The sequence below is a fragment of the Papio anubis genome, chromosome 15 (assembly GCF_008728515.1).
Source record: "Papio anubis isolate 15944 chromosome 15, Panubis1.0, whole genome shotgun sequence".
In the NCBI taxonomy this organism is placed as follows: Eukaryota; Metazoa; Chordata; class Mammalia; order Primates; family Cercopithecidae; genus Papio; species Papio anubis.
This window is the reverse complement of record NC_044990.1, coordinates 8775114-8787546: the sequence shown is the minus strand read 5'-3', so window position 1 is coordinate 8787546 and position 12433 is coordinate 8775114. Positions and strand designations below refer to the sequence as shown.

The window sequence follows — 12433 nt, the reverse complement described above, 5'->3', positions numbered from 1 at the left end:
GTACATTTTCTACCATCAACAGGATTTGTTTAGTTTTGAAAATAGGTATTTCAAATATATTCAGATATTTGGAAATGTATAGGCAAACGATCTATCTAAATATATATTTCATTAAATATAGTCTGATTTTTTCCTCTAAACCTAATATATAATCTGTTTTTCCTTAAAGGTAGAATGTTTGCATTCGTTCATTCAGCATGTATTTATTAAATTCTTATGTGCCAGTACTGTGCTAAGCACTTGGGAATCCAGTAGAGTAAGACAGAAGCTCTCCCTTCAGGTTGCTCTAGTATTACATAGGACAAACAGATCAAATGCACTGGTAAAAATCCTGGGCAATAAGGGCTAAAGTAGATGAATGCAAATGATTTTATCACAGTGTCAAGTGAATAAAACATTTCAGGCTATAATCTCACACTGAGTTTCACTAGTAGTTTTATAACTGGTCTAAAAAATGCTTCTATCTACTAAGATATCTGGCACTTTAAAATGGAGCTTTTTTGATTTGTAGCTTTTTTTATAGCTTTTGTATAAATAGATGGACCGACTCTTAATGCTCTTTGTGTAAGAATTGACTGTTAGCTCCTGGGCTATATTGTACATTCATTAAGGGTGGGACCATGTTCTGGTCTTTTTAAAATTATGGCTCATACAAGATCTTCCGTGAATTAAAAATTGGTAAATGATGGTTGAATTTAATCTATTGATTATATGAGTGAACCTTGAAATACTCCATTTCCCTTTTGAGTATTGATCTATGTGAGCAATTTCCCACCAACTCCATTCCTTAATTATCTTTTCTGTTGTGACCTCAGAGTTTGAACTTCATATTAAAGCTCATAGAATTTGTGTTAAAAATCAAAATTATTGATTCATTCCCACTAAAGTATAATTTTTACCAGTATTTTTTTGAAATTGTTTTAGAATAATTACCAGATTGACTTATATAATTATTATTGTCATTCTGTATTGCTGTCCTTCTTTTCAAAAACAATAAACTATCTCTAGCGTAGAAGCATGGCCTGGACCTCTGCGTTAATAATTATAACTGGATGTTTGAGCAAGTTTGGATAACGATAATCAACTATTTGTCTTTTGGGTCTCAGTTTTTCTTTTTAGCATCCCTGTGTTCTTCAATGTGAATAATAAAGAAGATAGCGCACAGAGAAATGCAACCATCTATAAATATTTGAGTGGCCTGTGTGGAAGAAGGCTTTGTGTGGCCCTAGAACTTGCTCTGTGTAGCCCTGTGAATTAGACTTCGGATCAATAACTGGAAATCAAAGACAGTTTTCTATTCAATATAGGAAAGAACATGTGAACACATTGAACTACCGAAAGAAAGACTAGGCTGCCAGGGAAAGTTAGTGAGATCTTTGTTATAGGTGGTGGTCAAGCAGTGGATGACCACGAAGTAGTGGGTATACAGCCATGGGTGGAATTCAGCCATTATGTGGACAGTTAAAGTGGGAAGCCAGAGCATTCTCTGCCATTCTTGAAATTTTCTGGTTCAGTTAAGTTTCAGATTGAAATGTTCAGTTATCAAATGTCTTAAAACATAGCCCTGAATCCCCCTTTTTGAACTAGAACCTTTATATAGTCATATATAAAGTTTCATTTCATTAAAGGAAAAGTGTGACAGCAGCCTTGTTAATCAGAGGGTGAAGAAGATGATCAGCTAAAGCTTTGGCATTCAGTATGGCCCAGATTAGCATTTCCCAAAATGTGGTTCTGAAATAATGAGCATGAGGCTCATCTAGGATACTTATTTTAAAATACAGATTTCTGCACGCCCTCTCTCCCCAACCCGCGTCTCCTGATTTTACTACAGAGTTGAATTCCTGGGTGATTTGTATGTACTCTAAAGGTTGAAAACCTCTATTCTGGATATTGTACTGTGTCATAGGAGAAAGCAGAAGCGTCCACAGTGAAAGGAAGAGAACGCATTTTAGATTCTGGCATTCCTCTTCTTTCACATTTTTAAATGTTATTAACATCAATACCTACTATTTCTAGTTAAAATTCAGATGAAGAAGAAAAAATAATAGCTCCCACACATTACATTTGTAACTTCAAATGGTAAGCCTCTTGGGAACTTTCCAGGCCTGTCTGACGTGTTTTTACATTTATATCTCAGTTCACCTACCTTTTTTCTCAGATTCATTTTCCTTGCTATCTCAAAATGATGATGGTAGTATATACTGAATGCTTTCTTTGTGCCAAGCTCTGGGCAAAGCACTTTGCTTGGATTGTTTGATTTAATGGACACAGCTACAAAGGGCATGTAATAGAATTAGTATCTCCGGTTTAGTTGAGGAAACAGAAGCTTAGAGGGTAAGTAACTTGCTGAGAGTTACACAGTTGGAAGCAGCAGAGATGAAAATTTTTAATCCAGGTCTGTCTTACTAGAGCCCGGAAGACGGACATGAGAGTGATACACAGCCTGGTATGTGCACATTTTAAGTTCAGTTCAAGGTTTGAAGGTATGAGAATGATATGCAGCCTGGTATGTGTGCATTTTAAGTTCAGTTCAAGGTTTAAAATGTTGATCAGGCTTTCCCAAATATTTAGTGAAATTTTTCATAACATAAAGTCTTATTTACATTTTAATTTAAGTCAGGCCTAGGAAGTTATTCTAAAAGCCTCCCTTTTTTCGTTATGTATTTATGGGCCATCGTGCTTCATTTGAACATCAGAGGTTAAAAGTGTAGACCAAATAATGGCTGGCCAACTTTAAATAAGATGGGAACTCACCTTAAACATATGAAATAGTACCAGTGTTGAAGATAATTAGGATTCTTTTTAAAATCTGCATGGTAACCATCATCCTATAGAGCAAGTTTTAAAAACAGGGAGCTGGAGGGTCATTATTGCTAAGTAATGATCTTTGGCCTTACTTCAGTTTGTAGTTTTTGAAGACAGGGTAATTTGAGGTGTCAGAACTAAAACATGACAACTATAGAAACAGTTCTAGAAGCTAAATATACCAGCTGCTTCTAATTTTATACACAGAGTAACAAAGGGATTTACCATGAAACTCAGTGTTTGTATTTGCCTTAGTGGACATGGGTGTGTATTCTATGCCTGAAATATTTCATGATAAAATTTATTAAATTTATGAGTGAAAACATGTTATAAAGACTTGATTAGGAAACAGTGATTATTGATAACGCCAAGACAGTGATTATTTTAACCTAATCTTTTTAAGAAAATTCTTTTCTAATGGACGAATACAGGGATGAGAATAAATGTTTAAAATCAAGTTTGTTTCTTGCATTTCTACATCATAGTAGCCTGTTCAGTGCAGTAATTTTATTAGACAATTGACAGGTAATTAGATTTAGAAATGAATATCTCTTAATCTAAACTTTTACCTAATATAGAAAGAGTATTTTTTTTAAAAAATTTAATCCTTTCTCCTCTAAAGGTAGCCTCTGATATTAGCCAATTACATATTTTTTTCTTTTATCATTTCTTAAATAATATGGGTAAATGTGTCAAGCAAATGGCTATATAACTGCAAAAAATTTTTAAATTTTAAATGTTATTTCTGATAATATTAATCTAATTTTGTGAAGGTACTCTGAGTTAAGAAGTTCAATCTGTTAAAGAAGTCAAAAAAAGCAATCAATTTTTAAAATGGTTTTAAATCTGGATAGTGATTTTAATAGGTTGATATATGTGTAACTAATCATCTTTTGCTTTTCACATAGCATTAAAACTTCCTTTTGGCAAAACAACAGTGATGCATTTGGTGGCCAGAGAGACATTGCCAGAGCCAAACTCTCAAGGTAAGCCATGCACTGGAAAAGTGTCTCAGTTGAGGCACAAAGACAGGCATTCAGAAATGCTGGGTTTTTCTTGGAGATTCTGAGGGAAAGGAAGTTTGCATAGTTTGTGAATAGAGATTGTCAAGCAAATAACCAGACATTTTTGAAACATGCTAAAATTAAAAGAACATTTATTACAGCTTCTTAATTTTGAAAAATGCAAACATTTTTAAAAACGCAAAACTACTGCTTCCTATACTTGATTGCCTAGCCCCTTTTCCCCTCCAGTTCTAGAATTTTTATAAACGAGGCCCTTCTTCATTTTCCCTAGGTCAGAGGAATCGTGAGAAGACTGGAGAGAGTAATTGTTGTGTAATCCTGTAAACACTGTCTGCCTAGTGTGATGTGATATAGTCTTTGTCTTTCATGCTGCTGGGACAGAAAAGACCCGCCATTGCTTGAGAAACCGTTCAGAACAGTCTGCCTGTAAGCCCATGGAACTGAATTACCACATGAACACTGTCCTCTTTTCTCATGAAAGTAAAAGCACCAAGAACATTTTTCACTCTGATTTTTTATTTCTCCTCTTTTTATGTTGAGCTGTTTTAAAACATACTGGTTTTTGAATGTCAATCTCCAGGGGAAAAGTTAACAAGTTATCTTTCGTAGCAGAAACCACTTTGCTGCCACAAAATTTTCATCATCAGAACTAATAAAGCAAGTGTTCCAAATACAATTTGCACTAAAAAGATTGGCATTATTTTCCTCATCAGTAGAATTTATAACAGTTTATGGTACCTAGAAATACTTACATATACAATTCCACACTGGAAGACACTCGGCAATTAATGAAGTTAATTACTGGGCCAACTTGAGAGGAAAAAATGGAAAAGAAACAAAAATGTTGGGTGAATTCTACCAAAGTCAGCCGTGGTGGCTGCACTGGCACAGAATACTAAACTGAGTGTGACTCTTTTCACTGCAACAAATGAAAAAACAAAATGTGCCTGTTTAAAGCACTCAGTAGAGGGCTGATGAAACTGATTTTTTTCCCTTTAAGACATGCACTCTTGAGTCCTACAGTAACTGAGCGCTTGTTTAGACAGCACAAGAAGGGGTGAGAGTGCGTCTCCTAGCCTTAATGTGGGAGGGTAGTTCCAGTCACTCATCGGCTTTCATTATTGTGCAGAAATATTAGAAAACCTCATTGATCAATTTTACGTATTTGAATATCAGTGAATTGAAATTTTCCATAATTATCATTCATTTGTAACCACATCCAGTGTCATTCTTACTCCTTAGAGAGTTCAGATGAATTCTTAAAATTTAAAAAGAAAAACTCCATAGTACTAATTTTGTTTCTTTATATAGTTTGCATTTGATATTAGTGCTTGCAATTGTATTAAAGTCAAAAGCTGATTTTTATGGCATACACAATTAAGAATGCCACTTTTTCTTTTATTTCATACCAATAATTTAAAGATTGATATGCTAAAAACAATTTGCACAGCACTAAAGCATGAGCTAGTTTCATCTAAACCTGTAAAAATATGAAAGATTTTATATTTTTTCACTGGGAAGAAATTCTTCCTGGGTGAAATTACAAATATGTGTAGAATATATTTAATAAAAGACTTATAAAATACCTAACTATAGGACTTAAAATATAGATTGGCTTGTAGTATATAGAACAATATTCCATATAAATAAGTTTAGCCTTTATAAAAATGAAGTTGCAGGCTGACATTACATTCTGTACTTACTAAGTGTCAACAGCCCTTAAAAACATTAAATGTAAATGGTTTCAAATGGTCAGCGTTGTTTAAATGTAATCAGGTTATTTTATTCATTGTTAATGCTTTGATGAAAAGGCTTTATATGCAGTAGATCTACGAAAATATTGTTCATACTGATCAGAATTAAATTTGTATAGAGCAGAGTTTTAAAACGAATGTAAATAGCACTAAACATTTTCTTTCTGCAACCTGTACTTATAGATTCTTCCTGTAAACTAAATAAAAAAAAAAAAATCATAGTGCATTTTGGTGGTAATTTTAAAGGTCTTGATTAGGTCAATAATTGTTAAAGCACTGTCTCATTCATGTTTTCTACTTTTATTTCTTAAGCTTTTAAAATTCATTTAATTAATATTCTGTTGTTGGTTTGGGGAGTATTCCCAGTGTATCTTTGATATTTAACATGGTTAATTTGTATACAGTCACAACAATGGATAGAATTATGTAGTCTGTGTTATCACTAAAATGTTATATTCAAGAGATGTTAAATATATGCTTTGTTGACTAGCTGAAATGTGAATTCTGTTAGTGTTGACTAAAGAATCTGGTAGTTGCTTAATTGGGCAATTAAAACAATTTATGGCTCTATTCTTTTGTAAAACAAACTACTGGTAATTATTTTTAATACTTATTTTCATTCTAATTACTCTTTTTTTAAGTTAAAGACTATCAGTTAATTAAGATTGAGTTTTTATGATGTTTAAAAATCTCTATTGGTTTTTCAATATATTTTTCTGTGTGTTCTCAGATTATATATTTCAATCAATTTAGAGTTTGCTAAGTGAGATAAACTAGTTCACTAGTAGAGAAAGAATTATGTCACTTAATACCTAATATCATAGTTGTACAACATGAAAAAAAATAAAAAGTAGCAGTAAAAGTATATACTGAAAACACCAAAAATTTAGATGCCTTAATAGTATATACGTGAAAATACTCAGCTGCCCCTTTAAAAATAATTTCTTGGACTGCCTGGTGGTTAAAGTACGATTCCTCATATCCAAGGCTACTTTTGAAGATCCCTCTGCCAAAAATACAGCGTGCTTATCTAAAAGTGAGAGCTGCATAGATCCAGTAATGTACATAAAGCCTGAATGATGAGCCTATGTCCCTGCCTAACGCTGGTGTCTCACTCATCTCTTTTATCTAATTTGTCCTGAACTTTGTTAAGTGTTCCGAACGAGGCCAAGCTTTTCTTTATTAAAACCTTAGCATGTCTCCCTGATCTGAACTATTTGCTTTCTCTTCAAGATAAGTTGTATTTTGCCATGAAAAAATACAGTATCTAACATTACCATTCACATTAAATGAAGTTTCCTCATAACATCTATCTTTAGTTTTATGAAGTCATCGTGACCAATGTTACAGTAATTTCTGTTAGCTGATTGTGGTAAACAATGTTTAATGTGAAAAGAAATTAAAACTTCATCTGTTGTAGAATAATTCTCTAGAATGACTTCCATTCATAATTCTGGTATATTTGCCTATTCTTTATTTCACTACTGTTTTTGTCTTTTTTTCTTTCTTCAGTTTATGATACTCTTCAGTAAAATTCAACATTGGGCCAGCCTTTACTCTGCTGTGGTTTAGCAAAATCAAAGAGAAGTATCAGCCAAAATTTAATATGCCTTCATATCGTTTTTATTTGTAACTTTTGCGAGCATTCCAGTTTTTTTTCCATTTGTGTGTTGTAATATGGGCACTTGTTAGCCAAATGGAGTGATTGGGGTGGGGCACGTGACCTGTAATTACAAACACAGCTATAATTGAAACACAGCTGCAGGCTGTGCTGGAGTCTAGGCACAGTTTTTGTGGCCAGGGTAGGGTGGGGTTCTTGGGCGTGAGCAGTTGGTGGTTGAGTGTGACTCCTGGTTTACCCTGACCCCCGCCAGTTGGTGTGCTTTCTTCAGAAGGCAGCGGCTTCTATGAGCCTTTTTACACAGGAGACGGTTGACTTCTGAAAGAGATCGTGGATAAAACTAAGTGAGAAACACCTAATTCTTAAATATCAAGAGTTTAAGCCAGTACTAAAATGTGAAAACCAATTTCACTTACTACATTATTTGTAGTCTTCGACAGTGATGTCAGATGTTTGTCTTTTAATATTTTTCATATTCCTCTTTTTCGAAATGACAGCTTTCAAGAAATAGGGAGTAGGCATAGTAAGTTCCCATTTGGGGAAAGGAAATGCCCATCTCTTTCATGTGAGTCAACCAATAAAAAAAGAGTTGAGTAAACACATTTTCTAACTTGGCTTTGAAAGTGGTTTGTTGTTAGAAGTCTTAGGCCAAGAGTCTGGCTGGTTTTAGAATGTGGTAATTATACATTCAAACATTATTTGATATCTTTTATTTTCTACACATGTTCTTGAAGCTTATTTGATGTAAGGGAAGTCTTACAATGAAGTGGGAGAAACTTTGCTATAGTTAAATAATAAAAGGAGGTAGCAAAACCTAGAGGGGAACTGGGACAAGCCGTAGAAGAGCGAGACCCTCAGAATTCTTGTAGGAACATACAGGAAGTTGGCCAATTCTCAGTTGTCTGCCAGATAAGATAGTTTTTCTTTTTCCCTGCATGCTGGAGCATGGTTCCCCTTATGTCCTTCTTCCTTATCACATGGTTTTCCCTGGGCATCACTCACCTGGGTTCCATTAGTTAGGGTGCCACTCTCCCCCAGTGTTTCTCAGTAGCATTTTTTTTAAGTCTGATAATTTTAACACATCTACATTTTGACTGATACGGTTCTTCAGTCCTCAGAGTTCAGAAAACCAGAAGAATAGCTGGACTTTGGAGTCAAGCGTGGCTTTGTTCTGGGTGACTTTGAACAAGTTACTTAATATCTGAGCTTCAGTTTTTTCATATATAAAAATTAACACGTAGTTTAGAGAGTTGCTGTAAGGATTATTTTAAAATAAATATTTAGAGCACTGCTTTGTCCGAGAACTCTTGTAAGCTAGCAAACCTGTCAGAAGGCCGTATGTTGGAAATAAAGTGCTGGGCATCGACATATACTCTAAACTTTATGAAAGTAGCTCATGAAGAGGCCAGAGAAAATGTGGATGATGCTGGGTTCGTTTAAAAGGAAGATGAGTGGGGAGATCTGAAAAATAAGCTCTAGAATAGAAGGAAAGTAGGGGACCCAGTAATGACACAGCTCCGGATGTGTATATACGAGGTACCAGGTCATACATAGAGCTTAGACATGTTAACATAAGGCCGTAAACATGACTGTCAAAATCTGAGATGCTACTTGTTACTAGAGTACAAAAATTACACTGTTCAAAAGAAACGGGTCTAATAAAGGTGGGAAACTACTATACATCAAGAATACACAAAAGGAACTTAGACCTGAGAGGGAAAGTAAATGAGTATGTGAATACTGATGAAAAAAGACAAAAATATGATGGTTGGGTTATATTGTACTTTTCTTCATCAGATTAAGGCTATGGATTTCTGTTCTGAATCTGCAACAGGAAAACACGGAGACAAGACATGGTAGGGATGCAGTAGTTGGGCTATAAAAGACCTTCCTGGATATCTTATTTGCTAAGAGTCCGATTAACTCTTGACTTGCTGATAATGCCATCCCATTAGGTTTCCAGAAGTAACAAAACTGCTGCTCTGGGATTCATTTTGACCCAGTGGGAAAGAATTACTCTAGGGGAAATGTTAGGAGCCTGTAGTGAACATAGGTGTGCACTCAAATGTTAGTAATGATGAAACTAAGACACTGGTGATTGCTTCTCCGGCATCCCTGCTGCTTCCTGGCTGGGATATTGAGGAGTAACTTTGCTTTCCCCCTCCTCGTGGCTTAGGGAGGGGGACGTTATCCCAGCCCTGTTACCTTGGGTGTAATTGCTTTAGAAGTGGTCGTGGGACTCCATCCTGGCAAAGGAGACGTGAGGGAACTCTGCTGAGGGTGTTTCTGGGGAAAGTTCCTTCACTCCCAAGGAGACCTTGCCGGAGACTTTTTGCCTGTGGACATTATTTTGCCTGAATGTGATGATTGAAACTGCTATAGCCACATTTGGACCTGGAAGGGATCTAGCCTGAGGGCAAAGCCAGCATATTGAAGCTGTAGAGGAGAAAGGAAAACACCTGCCCTTGCAGAGCTGCTGATTCTTTTTTAGCTTTTAAGTTCAGGCATACATGTGCAGGTTTGTTATGTAGGTAAACTCGTGTCACAGGGGTTTGTTATACAGAAAATTTCATCACCCAGGTATTAAGTCTAGTACCCATTAGTTATTTTTCCTGATCCTCCCCCTCCCACCTTCTACCCTCTGGTAGGCCCCATTGTCTGTTGTTCCCCTCCATGTGTCCATGTGTTCTTATCTTTTAACTCCTGCTTATAAGTACGAACATGCAGTATTTAGTTTCCTGTTCCTGCATTAGGTTCCTAAGGATAATTACCTCCAGCTTCATCCCTGTCCCGGCAAAAGACATGATCTCATTCGTTTTTCATGGCTGCATAGTATCCCATGGTGCCTATGTACATTTTCTTTATCCAGTCTACCACTGATGGGCATTTAGGTTGATTCCATGTCTTTTCTGTTGGGAAGAGCGCTGCAGTGAACACATGCATGCATCTTTAGGATAGAACGATTTATTTTCCTTTGGGTATATACCCAGTAATGGGATTGCTAGGTCGAATAGTATTTCTGTTTTTAGGTGTTTGAGGAAACGCCACACTGTTTTCCACAATGGTTCAACTAATTTACACTCCCACCAACAGTGTATAAGTGTCCCCTTCTACACAACCTCTCCAGAATGTGTTATTTTTTGACTTGTATTTAGTTACCTTTTATTATTTTTGAGACAGGGTCTCACTCTGGCCCAGGCTGGAGTGCAGTGGTGTGAGCTCGGCTCGCTGCAACCTCTGCCTCCTGGGCTCAAGCGATCCTCCCACCTTAGCCTCGTGAATAGCTGGGGCTACAAGCTTGTGCCTGGCTGATTTTTTATATTTGTAGGGATGAGGTTTCTCCATGTTGCCCAGGCTGGTCTCAAACTCTCGTGCTCAAGCAATCCACCAGCCTCAGCCCTCCAAAGTGCTGGGATTACAGGCAAGAGCCACCACACCCAGCCAATTTTTGACTTTTAATAATAGCCATTCTGACTGTTGTGAAATGGTATCTCATTGTGGTTTTGATTTGCATTACTCTAATGATCAGTGATGAGCTTTTTTTATACGCTTCTTGGCCACGTGTACTCTTGTGAAAAGTGTTCATGTTTTTTGCCCATTTTTTAATGGGGTTGTTTATTTTATACTTGTGCATTTGTTTAAGTGCCTGATAGATGCTAGATATGAGACCTTTGTCAGATGCATAGTTTACAAAATTTTTCTCCCATTCTGTAGGTCGTCTGTCACTCTGTTGATAGTTTCTTTTGCCTGCAGAGGCTCTTAAGTTTGATTAAATCCCATTTGTCAATTTTTGCTTTTGTTGTGATTGATTTAGGTGTCTTCGTTATGAAATCTTTGTCCATTCCTGTGTCCAGGATGGCATTGCCAAGGTTATCTTCCAGGATTTTTATAGTTTGGAGTTTTATATTTAAGTCTTTATTCCGTCTTGAGTTGATTTTTCTCTGGTGTAAGGAAGGGGTCCAGCTTCAGTTTTCTGTATATGGCTAGCCAGTTATCCCAGCACCATTTATTGAATAGGGAGTCCTTTCCCCATGCTTGTTTTTGCCAGGTTTGTTGGAGATCAGGTGGCCATAGAGTGCAGCCTTATTTCTGGGCTCTCTCTTCTGTTCCATCAGTCTGTGTGCCTGTTTTTGTGCCAGTACCATGCTGTTTTGGTTACTGTAGCCCTGTAGTATAGTTCAAAGTCAGGTGGCATGATGCCTCTGATGTCTCCAGCATTGTTCTTTTTGCTTAGGATTGCCTTGGCTATTGGGGCTCTTTTTTTGGTTTCATATGGGTTTTAAAATAGTTTTTTTTCTGTTCTGTGAAGAATGTCATTGGTAGTTTGATAGGAATACCATTGAGTCTATACATTAGAAGAGCTGCTGACTTTGCTCAGTGTGGAGCCCGATGCTCTGGGCTTCTTGGGAAGTAATCTGTTGGAGCTTTTTCCTTCTTCCAGTTCAAAGCATCATATACATAGAAGAGAGTGTTAGGCATCAACATCTACTCCAAACCTTATGAAATTAGCTTACAAAAAGATGAGAGAAAATACGAAGATGCTTCTATGTATTCAGATCTCTGAAAAATAAGTATCTGCTGTGTAGTCACAGATTATTCTGATGAAGGGAAAAGAGGCATCAAAAGAGACCATTGTGGCTACAAGTCAGCTCTCCAATCTCATAATTTTAAAAAACATGAACAGAAAGTGGGAGTTTGGATATATAAATCAAGGATGAATATAATAAGTGCCAAACACTTCTGTGAATAATGTTGGAAAGGCCTGGGATGAGCTAGAATTGACAGAAAAATAATAAAAGCTACATGTTTGTTATGGTCACACAAAAACCAGCAGGGATACACCCCATATTTCTCAAGTGTGGCTGTGCATTAGAATCACTCAGGGAGTTATCATTTTTTTACTTTTTAATATCGATGCCTGGGCCTCATACCAACCACGTTAAATCTGAACACCTATGGCTTGGAGCAGATCCCTAGAAGGGAGCACACGGTAAAGCTGGGAATGAGGACAGTTAATGTGGCACTGGAAACTAACCGAGGTGACGACGACAGGAAGCAGGTGCCCCGCTACCTTGGTTCAAGTCACCAGACCCAGCTAAAGTTATATTTCAGTTACATTTCCGAGTTCTGAAAGAACTTGTGCACTCTGAGTAACCTGTTCCTCTCCCAGTTTCATTGTCAGAAGTGGAGGGCAAGCCCTAGGCACTCTCTCACAACCTCGCCATCAT

The 12433-nt window shown here is 36.6% G+C and overlaps 1 protein-coding gene across 1 annotated transcript in view; it reads left to right on the top strand.

The window, feature by feature from the left end:
- The window catches only part of UBL3 (ubiquitin like 3), a 78981-nt gene extending 71972 nt beyond the window's left edge, over positions 1-7009 (top strand). Inside the window, exons 4-5 of the mRNA XM_003913725.4 lie at positions 3714-3791; positions 4102-7009. Of these exons, the coding sequence (XP_003913774.1) occupies positions 3714-3791; positions 4102-4154 (131 nt within the window). The 3' untranslated portion in view covers positions 4155-7009. The remainder of the gene's footprint in view (positions 1-3713; positions 3792-4101) is intronic.
- Positions 7010-12433: the final 5424 nt, after the last annotated feature.